The 20,298-nt window shown below is 30.8% G+C and overlaps 1 protein-coding gene across 1 annotated transcript in view; it reads right to left on the reverse strand.

The window, feature by feature from the left end:
* Window positions 1-13,952: 13,952 nt before the first annotated feature.
* LOC131845813 (G-protein coupled receptor Mth2-like) overlaps window positions 13,953-20,298 on the reverse strand; it is a 73,505-nt gene continuing 67,159 nt past the window's right edge. The window contains exons 4-10 of the mRNA XM_059194940.1: window positions 19,926-20,111; window positions 19,187-19,265; window positions 18,444-18,628; window positions 17,779-17,901; window positions 17,168-17,336; window positions 16,063-16,252; window positions 13,953-15,534 (exon numbers count right to left, since the gene is read on the reverse strand). Of these exons, the coding sequence (XP_059050923.1) occupies window positions 15,427-15,534; window positions 16,063-16,252; window positions 17,168-17,336; window positions 17,779-17,901; window positions 18,444-18,628; window positions 19,187-19,265; window positions 19,926-20,111 (1,040 nt within the window). The 3' untranslated portion in view covers window positions 13,953-15,426. The remainder of the gene's footprint in view (window positions 15,535-16,062; window positions 16,253-17,167; window positions 17,337-17,778; window positions 17,902-18,443; window positions 18,629-19,186; window positions 19,266-19,925; window positions 20,112-20,298) is intronic.

Below are 20,298 nucleotides of genomic sequence, written 5' to 3' on the forward strand. Positions count from 1 at the left end.
TAATTTCTGACGAAACTGAGTAAATGTCGAGCCGGTAGGATCGCTAATATAAAAGAAATAAACCTCTAGACAATTTACTTTGCGCTATATAGTTTCAAACTATAATCAGTATATGCAAATAAAAGATATACTTAAGTACTTTTTATACAAACATAACATAAAGACACACATAAAACACACTCATGAACACAAATGTCTGTGCGGTGATCAAACCAGTCAACGTCAGAAGTAATACGGTGTGTTAAACCGCAAAACCACGGATGTCAGGTGCAATGCATTTGTGTTTTAACCTAAGAGGCTAAATACTCAGATCATATCATATAAGCTTCTAGGTTTATCCTAGAGATTTCTTTTATTGCCTGTTACAGGTCTCGTAATGGCTGTTTATTATACGTTTAGCCATATTGTTACTAGTGCTAGTTTTTGTACAGCATTGGTACAATAAAATACTATTTAGCACAATGATATACGTGGCATAACATCAAAGTCAACTAGTCAGCACACACAGTGTTGCCTTTTCGCTATATTTAGGTAAAATAAAGATAAAGACATTTCCTAAACTCGCTATTTTAATCTAAGTCGCATAATTTACTTACAATACATTATATCCCATTTGGCACTTATTTATACCAACGAAAAAGAGGTAAATATTGAAAGAAGCCGAAAAGCAATTTATCTCGGCTCGCGAGTCTCTGAGAAGATATCGTAATATATCTTTTTACCTTTTGAAAACATAAATAAGTAATTTATCAATCACATATATATTGAACCTCCTAAATCGTGTAGGCAAAAACACATTTAAGACATACAATAAATATCTGTCCAACTTAACAAAAGATATGTAATTTAATAAAAATATTATTACCTATATAGTATTTGAATTACAAATTCAGTTATTGTTTAAAAGTATTAAAGTATCATGGAAAAAATATGCCAGTACTAACTGACCCATGCAGCTTCGTTTGCATCACACTTACTTCACATTTATTATTATATTTCGCCCAATTTACATAATATCATTTTAAATTATAGTCTACTAACTGTGCCCGCAGTTTTACGCGCCTGAAATTTATAGCTTATATGTAATTCTTAAGTAAGATATGAACGTAACACAACTACCCTAACACTAATGCACTGTGCCATTGTGATCCTAAAATTAACCTGCAATTGTAATTGTATCAACGATCTCGAAATTTCCCTGATATTATTAATTCGTATACGGCAGCTTCATTCTACAATATATAGAGTAGACATAGTCTCTTCTATCTATTCAGTAACTCGAAATATGACAAATTGTATACATGTGTTTATTTGATACACATTAAGAATAAGGATTAACCTACTTTGCCATATTTTGAGTCATTAATTAATTTAAAGCGATCATATTCGAAATATACTAGACATGAGTTGTTATATTTTGAATTGATTTTGATCGTTGAAATAAATATTGTAAAAAAATTGACAACAGAAGATAAATAAATAAAATACCGCAAACTCCAATTACTTTCCTTATAGTAATTTCCCGTATAGAGTCCACAGCCTCCATTATAAACGTATGGAGAGTGTTTTTCGCCGTATCCGGCAAACGCCCGGTCCGGAAATTGACGTCAGCGCCCGCTAGAACAACATCCGGGACATAATCGCGCGCGACACTGGACGCATTATTTTTGTAATAACACACTACCGTTAAGCTTTCTATAATTTATTTTTAAGTATTGATATACTTTCACTAGTGTAGGGATTGTCAGAGGCACTATGACGTCATTATGAACGCAGAACTTGACTTGTCCATATTTTGCTAGTACCTAGTATTTCAATCTAACTTAGCAGGATGCGAGCATGACTTTAAACTAAGTCGGGATAGTAAACCACTAACCACGACGCTTTCGAAGTTATTTGATTAGTAAGGCATTGGTTTATCAATATAAATATACAATAAATTGCTGGTAATATTATTAAATAGTTTCTGATAATTAAAGCATATTACACCGTTGATGAGCATTTGTAAGATCATTTACATTGTCAGTTCTACGTTGATATAGCTAACAAGAGGCATACATATTTAGAAAGTCTAGTATTTATGAGTCACTCCATCATAGTTGCACAAAACAACATTAATTAATTAATTTAAAAAATGTAGTACGAGAGCTCAATGTCATCAAAACAGGTATGATTTTCAGATTGAAATCAATTCGAAGTATAGTGAAATTACTTTGTATGAAGGCATAAAATTCAGATAGATACAGAAATATATGAGAAGCATGCGCGGAAAAGTGCATTCTACAATACAGTGGTAAAATTTTATCTATGTGTACATTACCGTTACATTCTACAGGTGAACATTTCCTACTTTGTATACAAATAAAATTTGTAAATATACCGCTAATTTTTAAAGTAAACAAACACCGAATTAAAACAAAGAGCAATATTTCAAAATCGATCGGATCAAAGGGTTGAAATTCCATGGCGTTTAATAAATGCTTTAATACAAAATCGTATTAGACTAACGACTTTAATTACGAATAACGACCCCGATTATGATCGCAACAATCGCTAGCTGTGCTGGTCGATGTTATAATAGGTGAACTAGATGTTTCCCGCAACTTCGTCTGCCTGCGATTCAATTTATTTTCATACTTATTTATATTCCTTACATAGATGTATTTAAAGTTACTCAAGAATTAAGGGGGTCTTCCTATGTGATGGGTTGAAAAAATCGATTTTTTTTTTTTTTTCATAAATTGCTCCTTTAACATGTCTAGAATACGGTAGTAAAGCGATTTTAGAAAATTCGAAGTCGTTTTAAAGATACAGCAGGTAAAAGAAAGAGCGGTTCGGAGCGGTGAGTTGGCAGTTAGAGACCGGGCCTATTGTGTACCGTCGGCTTTATACCTGGCCTCCCTTTTATTAATATATTTGTTTATACAAGTTTAGACACGTTTCTACAGACTTAAACAGAAATTTCTATTGTTATAATATTTTACCGAAGTTATTTTAGTCTTGGTTGAACTTCGAAGAGAGCAACAGCTACAAATTATTTTTTTTCATAATGAGTGGACGGAAAGGAAGTACGAGTGGAAATGTTCATCCTGGTCGTAGTAAAAAAAGAAAGTTTAGTGGAAACCCTCAGCATCAATTTTGTCCAGAAGGCGAAGACAGTTGGTGTAAATGGCGTAAGGCTGAAGCTAATAATGAACTGGACCAATTTCATAACGATAAACCACCTCTAATTCCGCAAGTCCAAGAAGCTATCAAACCGGTTTTCGAAGATTTATCGAAAGACGAATTATTAATTCGTTGTTTAGGAGCAGAGACACAAAACAATAACGAATCTTTGAATTCTTTGATTTGGACTTTCGCTCCTAAACATCTTCATTCTGGTCCCAAAGTTGTTGAAATTGCTAGCTACTTAGCAGTTATTATCTTTAATGAAGGTTTTCAAGGTATTTTAAAAGTTATGTCGATTATGGGATGCCCTGTTGGTCGTGAAGCCCAAGCGTATGTTGAGAAACGGGATGAAAAGCGAATCTTACGCTCTGAGCGGCGCGTAAGTGATGTCGTTAAACAAGCCAGGATTGACTCAAGAGCTGAACAATTTGCTTTAAAAGAGTTTCACGAGGAAGAGGAAGGAAACTCTATGGACCAGGCATCGCCGATTGAGAGTAAGTTGATATTTTAATAGTTTTTAACGGACTTGAAACTTTAAACGCGATTTTCTCAAAACTGTGTTTTTCAAACTTTCCTCCATTGTATCTCAGAAACGGCTGGACCGAATTACTTGAAATTTACAGGGCACACTCAATATATGTAAACGCATGGAATGAACTATTATCAATCGAAAATTTTCAAAACTTCGATTTTTTATAGCAAAAAACAAAAAAAAAAACGCCTAATTTGCAACTTTTATTTCAAATGTCTATCAAAAATCCAATTTTTTTTATATTCATTTGATTATAGGTAATTCCTTTCTTTTAAGCCTACAAATTAAAACGCCGTTTTTTTTTTTTTTTTCAGATAAGCCGATCAGCCGGAATCGTGGAGGAAGTGGGAGCTCTTTTTTTCGAGGCAAAAAAACTCTAGTTTGACTGAATATTTTTAGCTGAAATTTTATATTTATACTGTCCAAATATGTTAATAAATGATAAAAAACTTGAAGCTCTAAATATTTACTGGTCGTAGAAAAAAAATCCTAAAATATCCCTAAAAAACAGGCCGTCACATAGGAAGACCCCCTTAAAGAAGAATTAATTAAGAAAATTATTGTTACTCAAGGCAGTGGCCCAGGAATGTCTTTTATATTTTTCTTTATATCTATATTATCTATTATTCATCAGTTATAGTTGAGAACGAGTATTGCTTGTAAGGACTGGTCTGCTCTAATTACTATTACTTATTTTATTTAATTTAATGTGTAATATTTTAACTCTAATAAGTTAGTGCTTATTGGTAGTTTGTATTCACACATTTCAACTTAAGAATGTAAGTTACCACATATATTTAAAAGAGTAACGCGCAAGTTTCTTACTCGTTCTTCTTATGATGAAAAAGGGTTCCGAATGAGCAGATTAAAAAGACATAGTTTATGTCTATTCAAAAGTGATTAAATAAAGTATATTTGGTAAAGGATTTTCTATTCTATTACAATTTTCTATTTGAAACGAAACTTTTTTTATATACTATTTTATTCAAAGAATTATTTATTCATTCAAACAATTATTAAATATTCGGTCCTTTATAATTTTACTCAAATGATGATTATATATAAATATGATAAAGGTGACACGAATTATATTTTTGTCAATGACACTCTTACTATGTTCCCTTGCCAATATGAAAAATGAGTTCACTTCAATTTTGGCATGAACGTAGACAGTGTCAAATTTATGTCCTATATATAAAAGAATAAATTAACTGACTGACAGATGGTCGCACAACCAAGTGTTTATTAAGAAAAAACTAGCTAGCTAGGGAAATATTATAATATATTTTGTAGAAGATTTCATTTATAACAATTTTTCAAACTGTGGAACGTGAGTTTTAAGTAGGTTCCGAATTCCAATATGACATGTGTAATAAGACAATTACTTGTGGAAAAACTACGTATAAAATTAGTCGTTTTAGCTTTTATGGATCACTTGGACTCTTTACGGACACTACTTTGTAAAAAGTAAAAAACACCACTGTAGACATTACATCTTAATCAGCACTAAATGTTAATTTCTACATACTTGGGAAATATATTAAGATATGGACGCTTAAAATAATATTTATAACTATTTAAGAACATTTCTAAATGTCGCCGTAACTATTCCTATTTAATTTGCAAATTAAATTAACAAGAGCAATCTTAATAACGAAAGAAAAAGTTAAAATTAGATGTTATTCTAATCGATATAAATATTCTTTCTCCCGTAAAAAGCTACATTATCTGCTATTAACATAGTCCATTTTACGAGCTGCGTTGCAGAATGAACTGGTTTTGCGTAAAATTTAACGTATATATTTCTTATTAATATTATAAACGCGAAACTTTGTGAGTATAGATGAATGTTTGTTACTCTTTCATGCAAAAAGTACTGAACAGAATTTGAATTTGATATTTTACATTAATGTAGCTTATACATCAGAATAACATATAGGCTATAAATTTCATGTGAGTGAAACCGCGGGCACAAACTGAACTCTATTTATTAATTATATAACGTTATTTTACAATTAAAGTTACCAATATCACACTGTGAGTGCAACAATATTTCTCAGATGGAGCGTATCTCTGATACGATGATGGTCCATCAATCTTGCTCATTTTTGCTCCCTCGCCCAACCTGCGATACGGAGGATACGGGAAACAAAAACAATACAAGTTAACTGTAGCATTAATCTTCTGTTGATAAGTATACTGAAGGAATAACTGTTCACGATTGTCATTATTTGTCCCAGCATTTCGGCGCTTTTGTGTTATTATCTAAATCTAATATTGTGACAATACGGCATTTAAGGGAGACAAGAATGTATAAAAAATAACAATTGAAAAATAGTTAATGTCAATAGTCTTCTAATGCATACTATCCATATTTCCATACTAATATTATAAATGGAAAAGTGCATTTCTGTCTGTTTCGTTCCTTTTAACGATTAAATTACAAACTCAACAGTCTAATTTAATGTATATAGCATAAACAAGCTATAATGCTCTTTTCTCAAAAAAAATGGCAATTGTCATAAGTAGCTTCCAGCTAATTGGTTTATAATCTCGATTAATGACACTCCAATAGTCATAAGTAATAACAATTTGAGCTATTAATTAAAATATAAAGTCGGTAATTATAATTCTCTACATTCCCTATATATTAACTTATAGTAAATTATTTCCATTTAACCTATTATCACTATAGTTGCATGTACAAATTATAAGATCAGAACCGCATACGATGTACGTTAATCTATAGTCGCACGTACGAGTGAAACTGAAACCTTACTATCTATCGGCAAACAAACGAACGTCATTGTTTCGAAAGCGAATCTTCTTATTATTAGCTGTATTTCCGAACTCGATCACGTTTATGTGGCGAAGCGGAACGAATCGATGCGAATGAGGGATGTTACAGTACAAAGATAAGTCACGTTTGCTTCGCACCCTACTAGTGTATCTGTATCGATTCTCGAATGAATTCCTTATGAAACAATCGAAAAAGAAAAAACTTGCTAATTATTATCCAATAACAAATATTAATAATATCGTGAATGACCCTTTCTGCCATTCCAATAAAATTAATAATAATATAACTCTTTACTTCGTACAGAAACATATTTGCAAATAAAGAATTGTATAAGTAAGTGCTAAACAAAACGAAACGAACCATGCTGATACTGACTATAGTATGCTAATTTTATAAATAAGAAAATGTTTGTCTGTCTATTTGTACTACTGTCTGACAGTATGTTTTTAAACAAAATTTTTATTATTAATTGGACTATTGTGTATGTTATTCTATTTGACTATGTATTTGTTACATTTTCACGACTTAAGATCTGAACGATGTCATAGAAATTTGAAATAATGAAAGATCATATATATGTGAGATAGTATTATATATATATGAAAAAAGCAAAAGAAGTCGCGGTAGATAGAACGATATATAGTATAATGAAGAACTATCGACTATATGTAGACTAATTGGAATTACACTAAATACCACACGATTACAATTTTCTCTGAAAATACTCTCTTGCGTAGATATAGCGCTAATCACAATTTGTTTGCCACCATCGTAGAATAAAAAAATAAGCACGCGCAGTATTAGGAATATATATAAAAGTTAAATCTGAAATTTAAAGCAATATATATCTATATCAATATTTTCTCCCAACGTATCATATAATCAGACATGATTTTCAAATAACTAAAAAGGATTAAGATTTAAGTATTAATATTTTCACATGCAAATTTCTTGCTCATTCTTCTTAAGATGAGACAACTTTCCGAATGAGCGGTAGATTAAAAGAAAGATAACTATGACTTCAAAAGTGCTTACATTAAGCTTATTTGAATAAATTATTTTCTATTGTAATGTTTTTCTATTCTATTATGTAGCAAAACCATTTCTACAAGCAATAGAATTGACGCTAAGGGACTTTTACAAGGTAGGTAAAGTTGACTTGACTCAATGGCCGTATATAATATCCCTATATTATTACATTACTACATCCTTATTACGTTATTGAAACAGGAAAATATTTGTATGTGTTATACCTCAGTAGGGGAAGAGACGGTTGCTTATATCGCTAATATACTAAGCGGGAACAAATCCGAACTTCGTCGCCGTCGATTAGGGGAACTTAGGAATAATTGACCGTTCTCTATAATTTATTAATCTTCCATGGATATCTACAGCATGCGACAGAATGTTTGTTTAATTGTATAAATAACAAAATATATATGCAACCAAACGGAGCGACTCCTTTTATATTCTTTTTGTCTTTAATATATTTACCTACTGATCCAGTGATCATGTATCAGTATACATCCTCTTATTTTTTTATATATTTCATTGTTTTTATTATCTTTAAACCAATATATTAATTGTAATAAAATATCAATATTATTAAACCCCCGGAGGAATGGGTTCTTTTGTGATCAAATCATCACAAAAGAAATACAAGTATCTAAATTACATAAAATGACTAATTGTTTTCACTAAATATTGATATTAACACTGTAATTTTTTTAAATATTAGCTAATTTAAAATAAATGTAAGAAATAAAATTTACTACTAGACTACTGATGCTATTACTTACTAGAGATTAATGTATCTCTAGTCCAATATTAATTATGTATGTAATAATTATTCATATCACATTCTCTATTCAAACATGAAAATATTATATTATCTAAATATTTATTTGAGAATGTATCCTCCGACCGCACACTTCGTTAGTCAACGCTTTTTCATACTTTCTCATCCACAAACAAATTCCATATTTAAACCCCACAAACGTAAAATGTCCATTAACCCAATCCTGCTAATCTAAAAGCAGGCAGAACGTAACCCCAATATCAGCTAATGCACGCCCACACTCTTTTTATTTTAATCCACAGAATATGCAACGTGTCGGTCCATATTTCAAGGTAGAGATCCCCGTGCACAAGCAGATAAGAGCCCATCAATCACACTTTGCGTTATAAACAGCACCACGACTCACCCGAGCCCGTTTCACCCTCGCGGAAACATCTATGAGGAGTAATATTTCACAGCTTGTCTAAGTTCGTGATCATTGTTTGGTTTGAAATTGTGATTTAATAAACATTACAAAGATAATATGTATCTCAGTTGTAATGAATGGAATTGAATACGCTTTCATTTTAATGTTATTCATTTGAGCGCGCAGTTATTATTGTTGTAATTGGGTTGGATATTACTTACCGGAGTTCCGTTTCGTTAATTATTATAATAACATCCTTTTTGGGTTGACAACCTCTGAATACTTTTTATCACAACTAATGTAATTATTATTGTAAGCCGGATTATTGACTATATACAGTATTTTAACTGGTTTTGTAATTTAATAGTAATGATTCAGTACCAGTAGACTTTGTAGAAAGTGCACGCAAAAGCGTGGGTACTTTTGTACCAACTGTTTTCGCCGTCAAACGGCTTGCCTCGTATAATGTGCTTCGATTGAAGGGTGAGATATGGCAGTTAATTTAAAGGACCTGAAGATATTACATCTTAGAAGATGAAATGCCTTCATAATGGCAATGCTTGAGAGATACCATGCTTCTATCATTCTTCTTCTTTTATTTTATAGACTACGATTTAAACTTATTCAATTATAGAAAACTAAAATATATTAGTCATAACACCTATTTATAGAAACTAATAAAATAGGACCCAGTAATATAATATTGTGCGAAAATTGGCGTTTTAAATCAAAACGAATGTCCCTCCTGTCGACATTATATATTTGAATCGTCCTTAAATTTTGTTCGATATTGCAAACCCTTTCACGTCTCCTTCACTACATTCTAAAGCTGTTTTCGACATGCCTGAGCATCCTTTACGGAAATTCTCCAAGCAATATTGTATCGTTGGGGACATGCTTCTACAAGAAACTGAATACTACTTAGAAAGAAATATTACACTACCAATCTGCATTCCGTATACCTAATATAAACAATATATTATACATATATAGTATTAATCATGTCATTTACTCAAAATCTATAAAATGGAAACTTTAGTAAAATGATATGGCTAGTTAAAATTTCAATTTTGAATAATATAAATAAATTATTAAAAATTGCTCCAAATTTTACGTTATTTTCATTATTAAAAAAAAAACCAATTTAGTACTGTGTTCATATATTATAGGTATAAAGCATTATGTACAGAAATTAAATTACACGTTTACACACACAGAGAGAGGAAAATAGGGTCGAATAAAATAAAAACGATCTATTAATGTGTTGTGAAAATTCAATTAACTAACACGCAACCCTCATTATTTTATTAACAAATATTACTCTGACTGTAATGTACTGTCGACGCTCTTCCTTCCATTTCTCAATATTATTCAGATTTGAAGACCCTCTTGAAGCACCTCATCTGCCATGATAAATATGTAGACATGGTAATAAAAAAATATTTTAATTCCCGATCGGGTCTGAGATCGCGACTGGCAGATAGTGACGATCTGAATCTCTCCGCATTCATCCGGAATTCCGGGAGATTAGTCCACGAGCGAATACGGAAATTCCGCCACCCTCATTCCGCCCATTCCGCTCCCTCTGTTATTATTGGAAATGCCAATTGAGACGGCGGTATAAGCCGGGGTAGAGGCATAACATTAATTCTTGATTCAAAAATTATTTGCCGTTACATTATGTACGCTTATTACAAGAATTAATTTTTCGTACTTGGAATATTGTTTGTAACTCATTATAACTTGATGAGTATCAAAAGAGATTTGTATATTATATAATTTCATACTTAATTAATTTTTATATTAAAATTATAAATGCCAAAGTGTCTCTGGTTCTTACCATATCTCGACTAAACTACTAAGTTTGGTTTCGGGTCGAGGTAGACAACACTGTTTTGGGTTGGTAAAAGTAAATGAAAACATAATATTTATAAAGCTTGTTTATTTAACGTCATGTTTCGCAAAATAGACAAATATACATCACTTTTAATTGTCCTTCACTTAAAATCCGCATCAACATTTAACAATATTATAATACATAGTTACACACTTGTATACTAAATTAACTAAATAAGTTACATTTTACACAAATTAACAGTTAACACTAAGTTAAGGATAAACAAAGATTCGATGCTATTTCGTAATAAATTTTAAAATTAAACGATGTCTTTATACTAGGCCGTAATAAAACATAGGTCACTTTATAATACTAATTATTGTCGTGAAATCGTAAATTTTGTGGCTTTTCAATTTACAAACTTATAAAACAGTGACATAAAAAAAATCGAATGCATACAATTACGACATAATCGATATAATTAGTAGATATTACACGGTTGACCTTATTTATGTATATATATTAATGGTATATTAATAACTTCATTACGTATTATCGTTTCATTCATATACAAACAGTCTTATCCGGATATTTTTTACGGATTAATTAATCAAACATTAATAACATATTTGGAAATACACTTTGAGGAACATTATATGATTATACATATAATAGAAACTAACATACAGTGATTAGTAGTTTTTGTTTATTTAAAATATAAATAATAATAATTAGGATTACAATAACTTTAACTTATGAATAAATTATTTATTAATTATAACATTCAACGTAATAATTATGTTATGACTAGCTTTGTTTGAAAGGAAATGCACTCCAACCTTTACTATTTGGATTACATATGCATACGTAATACTATGGCACTATTTTTGTATTTGTAGTTTTCTTCAATGTGTTCTGAAATATATATTTTTAACAAACAAATAATACAAATAGCTCCGAAACATGACAAGACATTTTTACATTTAATTTAATTAAAAAAAAATCGTTTTATAATTGTAACTCATGTGATAATATAACAATCATGAAACTGCAAAATTTTAGACTTCTCTTTGTGTGTAACGAAGCTATCCATTGCAAATATTTACTTAGTAAACTCCTTTATGTTTCTGTGACTACATATAATTATATATAGGCAGTACTAAAATTTAAATCACATAATGGCTTTAATCTACTTATTGAGTTTGTAACAAATGTGTGTAATATATGTTACAAATCAATAAGTAGATAACATAAATACAAAGAATACGATGGCACATTCATTGTAAAACAAATAAGAAATAATAATAATCGTTAATAACATAATTCTAATTTGAATCGGTACATTTACTTTATTTCACATATTTTGTAAAGAAAACAGTATTGAGAAAAATCTAACATTCGTAATGCTGTAATAAGAACCATTATATATATATAATGGTTTTTATTATATATACGCGTATAATCCATCTGTAATAGGTATACATTGTGTATAATATACATTCTAAAATTATAGCCAGAAGTAAAGTAAACTGACTGTTAAATAAACCGTCATATAGGAAACATTTGGAAATTACTACCAAATAAAATTAAACGAACGAGTTCATTAAATTACATAATAAGAGAGTGAATAATTAATATTGTGGCAAATACATAAAAATATACTTATCAAATTTAAATACATCTGTGACGTTGATTTAAAAAAATACTCAGAGCTAACCTAAAATAACTGAGTACTGAGTATTCGTGATTGATTTTAAAATTCATTGTATAGTTCAATTAGATAATTGAGTCCATGAAAATAATTAACTGAAATCGTTGTTAAAGTCTGATTTGCATATTAAATTCCATAATAACCGTCTGTGATTTACATACCTAATATGCATCAATTTGCTTTCGTTTCTTCAAAATGTTTAATGTCCATGTATTGATCAAGTTACGTTTTTACCTGCTGATGTAATCAGTACTGATGTACTCTAGTGAGGGGAAAAAAGAATTTGACAATATTCACAATACCATATATGATTTTATTGTAATGAATGAATATTTAATTTAACAAAAAGTTAAAGGTTTTAAAAAAAAGGTATAAAAAATTTTGTATTTATTAATTATTATTTCGGTCTATGCTACGATTAATTTGTAATCGTTTCGAGCCGGCTTTAATCGTGCTATTTTAACGTCAATATGCAAACTTATGCAAAAAGAACATCTAATATAAAGTACAGCCTCTGTAAATAAGCAGTACGAGAAACACCATGATTAAAATATAATAACATTGAATCAGAAAAAAAGTATCTGAATGACATTCTGTCTAGTCTTCGTCACTAGTCTCCATATTTAAACATCGGGCGTAATGAATAATTGAAGCACCCAATTCGTCACAGTTCGTTCTCACATACACATCCACTTATCGCATATTGGCGTAAGGCCAGCCCACCTACAGATTATCAGAAGAAATTTGACACCGGCGCACACAAATAAAAATGCAAATCGCATTTTGACAATATTAGTAGTTAATGTTTCAAAAATAGTACATTTTACCATATATTTAACTTTAAAGAAAGCATAATTTGTCTAGCGCCAACTGGTCTAAGTTTATGGAACTTTGCAATTTGTAGCTGGTTATTTAATTATGTACTAAACCTCAAGAGTGTGCTGGGTGCGTTTACAATGGGCTTGAACTGTAGTACGACCCTTCGTTTGACTGGCAAAATTTTCTGATCAATATATCTGACAATTATCTGGGCTCTATATTGAAACGAAAAAGGGAATATACGAAATATACACTTACTGCGTGCGACAAAGTCTAGAATTTATGTCTGTTTCAATCTACAATAGTACTTGACTTTTATGATCATGTCTAACACTTTCTAAACTGTAGTTGTTTATCTATAACCATCGATAATGAAACTATCACATAGTTGAATATGTAGAGACCATTTTCAATTCATTATATTACATAATAATATTCCGTATTTTCCCATTCTTATTTCAATCCAACCTCCAGGCAAATGAAGCTTTTATATGTATCATAGCCATTAAGTGATTACTACACTACACATGCTGTTTGGCATATCCTTTCATCTTTGTAAATTAAAATGTAGGCCATAATAAAATTTGTATTCTAAGTTATTGATCAATGTAGATTAAACTTTTCATTTGACTACTTTCTTCCTGACAATTTCTTTATAATAAGAAAAATTTTTAAAGCGCGTACCAACTAATTACAATCACATATTATTAAATTAATTATATATATTTATATTTGCTACCTGAATTCAATCGACTTTATTATGTATTATTTAAAAAATACAACAGTAAGTATTATAAATACAATTATTTTTTTAATAATTGTCTTCAGAAAATAGTACAATGGACAAGTTTGAATCAAAGTAATTATTGTTTTGCTATAGAAAGTTGAACACAAAGTTAGAAGAAACTACAAAGTATATTTAATTATTCAGTAGGACATTATATACGTGACTCTGTTCTCATTTTTTATTATAGCCATGATTTAAGTCCACGTATGCATGTGTTGGTCTAACATTCTGAAATTGTGTACAGTATTCTGTCTACTACTATCTTAATTTTATCTCTAACCTCTTGGTCATGCGTATTTTATCTAAATTACAAAAATATGTTATTTTCTTATATTTACTATTAACAACCATAGCTGTAACAAGCCTTTAGACGATGTGACATTCAAACTAGAGTTGCCTTACACGGCTCAATTGTTCATATAAAATAAATTTAAAAGAAGTAAATATAACTAAAACATTATCTTATTATACACTATTTTTTTATAGAAGAATTTTTAATTCCAATAAATGCAGTATTCTAGATCACTTTTACATATCAAATACTCGCATTTTCTATACCAACTCTAGTGCAAATGTTGTACCATCTATAGTATGACAAATAAAAAGTAACTTCAAAACAATACAATTATAAAAACAAAATAATATTAACCTTATATCTAGACAATAAATAAATAACATAAGTCAAATAAAGTTAGGAAAACAACTAATAATATTTCAAACATTTTAAGGCGCTATCACAGGAATAAAACTATGAAAGAAGTTGTTAATGTTATCTTCTTCAAATCGTTTTATTAACGATGTTGACTAATGAGTGGTTTGATATTAAATAAGTCGTTAAATAGAATGCAGTAGTTATTTATTAAGTATAATTTCTAAAAATTTTGATTAGATAAAAATAATGAGACGTGTAACGAACCTATTTTATAGGTTTCTAATTAAAAACAGACTATTAATTTATAAAGAACCACAAATAACATACCTATTTTTGTTTTCTCGCTACATTTCCTATTACAAATAATTAGTATATGAGCAATATCCAATATCAAAATCTAGGATCTGAAAATATTAACAAAACTCACCTTAACGGCATAAATAATTTATTATTCTTTTATCTATGCTTGTAGGTATTGGTTTAGTTGTTACACAGATCAATCAAATACTCATTATCTAAAAAAATGTTTATCTATCTGTAATACAATTATGATCAACCGGTTACCTAAGAAAATGTCTCCTATTTTATGGAAAAATAAAAATAGAGATTCCATTTAAGTCGCACTGATATAACTAAAAATAAGTGTTTACTTTCCTACCGTGGTATATTACTGTTATTGAAAAAACTATCTTTAATATTTATCTCGATTTCCTAAAATAAAATTTTCCAATAATGTTTGCTTTTCTGTATATATACGAATACTTTTCTGTTTGCTATAAAATAATAAATGTCCTCACAGACAACATTTGACATCATACCACTCATGTCCAACGTCAAACGTATAATACTGTTACTATAATCAGTCTCTGCCTTCACTTGAATTTTACGATTTATCAAAATTGTACTTTACCACACACTACACATGGTCCCCTTTTCTAGGCCCAATGATGCTTTTCCTCTCATTCCCTGCGAAATCTTGCGAGCCGTGGTTTTTCCTTCTACACGATTTGAAGAGTTTAGATTCCTGTTTGGGAGGAAATTGGATTTTATTAAATATTTGTACAGAAAAATATAATTTGAGTTTATTTAATGTCAACAAGGAGACTTATAATCAAATGTTAGTCATATTGAAACAGACAATGTTACTAAATGTACATAAATCATAGTATCATAGCTTAACTCATAGTAGACTGTGGACTAGTCTATATTACAAAGACTAGAAACTACTCTGTTTGACTACGACTCCGTGACTACAAAGTCTACAATCTAAAATATCGGTTATGTTATAGGTATATAATTTAATTTTCAGTTTCGACGTAGAGACATGATGTGGTCACAACAACAAAAATAATAGTGAAAAACAGTTTCTAAAATCTTTAGTAGTCACTAAAAAAAAATATTTGGGTCTGTTACTAGATTGTTCTAGTGAAGGTTGAACAAAATCATCAGACATTGACATCGCTCTACTAAAGAAAGACTTATTTGTATTAAGACCCGATTATATAATATTCTTATAATAATAATATTCTAATGTAACTCCACAAAAACTTACCCAAACTATAGAACGGACAGGTTCCCGTAATACGAAAATGCCAAAGATGACCAGTCCTTGCAGAGCGTTGATGAGGTCGAACAATGACCACACCGAGACCGCAGAGGAGCCGGCACCAACTGCCCATGATATCACTTCGAGGGCCCACGACAGACCCATTATGAATGACAATAAGCAGCATTTACGAAATCTGTTGAACAAAGCATAAAGTTTGTTCAAAAGTTCCTAGTATTATTGCTTATGGTAACTTATTCGACATGATGCCTACGACTACCAATTATCATCGCATCGCTCACCATCGACAGGGAATTCATCCCCACACGCTAGAACCTAAGTAGTCTCCGACATTGCGGTTTCAGAGGAGCTTCCTCCCGCGTACACTTAGATTATGGAATGAACTGCCGAGGTTTTCTCATGAGACTACAGCATGGGGTTTTTTAAAAAGAGTATATTAAGCTTTCTTAAGGGTCGGCAACGCGTACGTGTACCCCTGGTGTTTCAGGGGTCCATAGGCTACGGTAAACATTTACCATCAAATGGGCCGTATGCTAGTTTGCCACCATAATAGTATAAAAAACCTTATTGTATAACAATAACTCAGGGCAATCCACGTGGTTCATCTAGTCTCAAACTCAGCATAGATTGTGTTATGGATTCTAGACAGATGGTAAGTATGGCCATTCAAAGAGGCAATGCTGCCAGTATCGGTACTCTGTCTCGATGTTCCGCGTTGGATTACAATGATAGTTTTTTTTATTAATGTTTGTTAATATACTATGTATGTTTGTCAATATATGTATTTTAACAATTCACACAGCGCCATCTAGACCCAAGTTATGCTAGCTAAAACTTGTGTTATGGATACTAGATAACTGATACAAATACATAGATATTTATTTCTTCGTAAATAGTAGTAGTAGCATATCATATGTAGAAAACAAGGAAATATGGAAGGAATGGAATTAGACCGATACAATCTTATTCATGAATACAAACATTTCTGCCGTGCGAGGTATCGAACCCGCGACCTATCAGAAATAAAGTAATGTGTTAAACGGCTGGACCAACGAGACCATTATTAAATACAGTACAGAGTAATACGTACATTGTCTTATATTTCCTCAAGATCTCACGATTATTCTGGAATTGATTATAATAATCTTCTTGTGGTGATATCGGCTGCGGACGTGGAAACGACTGGCTCATAACACCACTCGTATGTACAAACTCATCTGACGCACTATTTTCCGTATATGTACTGTCTAATGGTAAATCTGATGGAAAACAAACGCACAATATTAATTACTAATTAATTTAAACTAACTAAAAAATCATATTCATAAAAAGAAATATTTATTATATTATATTAAATATATTACACAAATATAATATATATATAAACCCGCCCGAAGTAAACCGTCAATTATACTTTTTTTACCTTAAAATAGGTATAGTAATTTTTATTACATTACTGCCACACATCATTTATTTCCATTCTTTAGGAATAAGATGTCTATGTACTACCAAATAATTTTGTGATACAACCAATATACAATCGACTTTATACTAAGTTTTTGGTAAATAGATATAGTAACTAATGTTAAATTTTAAATGATACTAATTTTTGCTTACTTTTATTTAATACTTTGTTTAATAAAATAGTTTGAATTTGGATATAAGATTAAACTATCCGTAGACCGTTCGTGAAATACTTACGTGTCTCTTTTAATTTATCATAGTTAACAACAAATTGACGTGACGTGATGAAGAATATAATCATATTACTGAGTAGTATGATCGATACCGGTCCGTAAAAATATGGTAAAGCAGCTTGATCCGCTAAAAAAAAAGATTTTTATATATTTATATAACATTCAGAATGTTTTCACATATATTTTAATTCACATTTAAGATTAAAGTAGTCATGCCTATCGTGTTCCCGTCTCGTTGGCAGAAGAGGGAATATCATACAAGTTAACCATCCACCTAATAGTAAGCAACGTGTAGTGCACCCGCCAGCGCTAACAGTTTTCACCGTCGGGACACCAGTAGAGGATGAAACATTCACTATCGTATTTCAAGAATATAATAGTCCATTTTACAATCCCCTTCCCCCGTCTATTGCTTAATTAATTTCTGGATAATTCACCACGATGGGCCAACTGGCTAGACTTCAAATTCATGGTATCATTTTCCACTGGAGCTCCGCCATCATTTACTGTTAGTGCAGGCGTATACACACTTCTATTATCAGTCATAAAAAACTGTCTCCTGTGACATATGGTAAACAGCACCACAGATATCACAGTACTTCTCATACGTTACAAATCCGAATTTCATCTTTAAGGAAATGGTAGAGAGTTAGACATATTTAGACTTACTTTTGAACCAACAGCCTTTGACTCCAAAATCAGGCTTGAGGTACGTGCTAGGAACAGCTGGTGATAAGTCCATTGTTATAGTTACTATAAGTAAGATAATGGGCAGTACCATTGCGTATACACAATAATACGCAAACCGTCTCCTCATACTTCGTCTTGACACTGTTGTACTTACAATAAACCGTCTGTAAATATCAAAATCTTACATTTCTATATCAAGAAACAAAATAAATACTAAATGCTACTTAATAATAATACGTGGACAATTCACACAACGTGACTAGTACCAAGCTATGCCGAGCTATGCTATTGGTACACATCGGTCAATTTCAATGCAGTCCTTTATTTCACTATTCTTGAATAAACTTATTCATTTAGTATTATGCATAATTAATACTAAATGAATAAGTTAATAAAAATGTCAGGTAATACTTAAATTGAACACAAAATATGAACTTCAATCCATGCTAGTATATAATTGAATATAATAAAAAGGGCCATAACGTTGTAATCCAATATCACTGGATTGGAATTAGTTTAGAAAGTAGCCCAGAAAGTCAATTAATTAGGATTATCTGAGTGATGTGCAGATTTCCAAAACTGGCATACCATAAATTCTGATTTGGAAATGTACTAACCCCACAAAAAATTATTTACATATGTATAAAATTCATAAACAGTATGTAAATACATTTTCAATTATAACTTACATATATATATATATATATATAAAGATAACTTACCTAACATTTAAATAAGTGTCAAAACACATGACATTCAACCAAAAAAAACATGAGATGAACGAGAACTGGATCATGTAGGCTAAAACCAAACAAAATGTTAATCAGATTTTTAATATATAATTAGCATAGTCTCATACAATCCTAAGAATAATATGTATAATGGATGAGTCCTGGATTTTTAAATAGGCCATATAGGCCGCGGCCTAGAGGCGGCAGCATCCTAGATTTCAGAGGAAGGACGATCACTCCATTTCAGATATTTTTCAGATGATTTCGATAAAAGTCAAACACGTTCAGTTGTTTTCTCATAGCTTTTTATACTTTAAATAAATCCCCATAGAAACCTATATTATCGCGTAACACTCACGCGATAATTTAGATGAGAGGTCTTCTTAACTACAAATGAAAATTACTATTTTAGAAAGGTATATATTTGGGGCGGCGGAAATAAAGTGGCCTGCACTCATAAAATTCTATTCTATTCTATTCTATACAGGTATACTAGATTATGGATTATGGATTACAATAGCATCTCATAAGAGAAACTCAGTTAATCTATATTGTGAATTTACCAGTAATTCATTACGAAAGTGTCCAAAGTGGTTAACTTAACGGTTAAGTAAAGGTTATAGATTAACTGAGTTTCTCTTATGAGATGCTATTGTAATGCATCATTAAAATCTATCAATAAAAATATATTAATAGGTAAATGTAAGTAAAAGATTTCAGGATAACTTACCCATAATAGTACAAATTGTGACAGGGAACGCATGACCAGCCAATTGTGTCGTAGCCAGACATAGAAAAGCGACCGCCAAACAGACCGTATGACACGCCAATGCTTTCCCGTGAGTGTCTCTTAGTTTGGCAATGTATGTAAAAAAAAATGCTGTAGCTAATAAGAACGGCACCGATGTCAGTAGTCCTAAAACAAATAGTATTATCTTTATTACATAGTATAAAATAATGTCGCCGCCGCTCTCTGTGGGCTTATATCTTTTCAATTACGCAACGGATTTTAATGCAATTTTCAGAAATATAGATAAAATGATTCAAGAGCAAAGCAACATTATAATACCGAAACACAAATAAACCGGAAAATTCAAAGTTTA

This window comes from Achroia grisella, unplaced genomic scaffold, assembly GCF_030625045.1.
Source record: "Achroia grisella isolate CSIRO2021 unplaced genomic scaffold, CSIRO_AGI_Agris_v1 utg109, whole genome shotgun sequence".
In the NCBI taxonomy this organism is placed as follows: Eukaryota; Metazoa; Arthropoda; class Insecta; order Lepidoptera; family Pyralidae; genus Achroia; species Achroia grisella.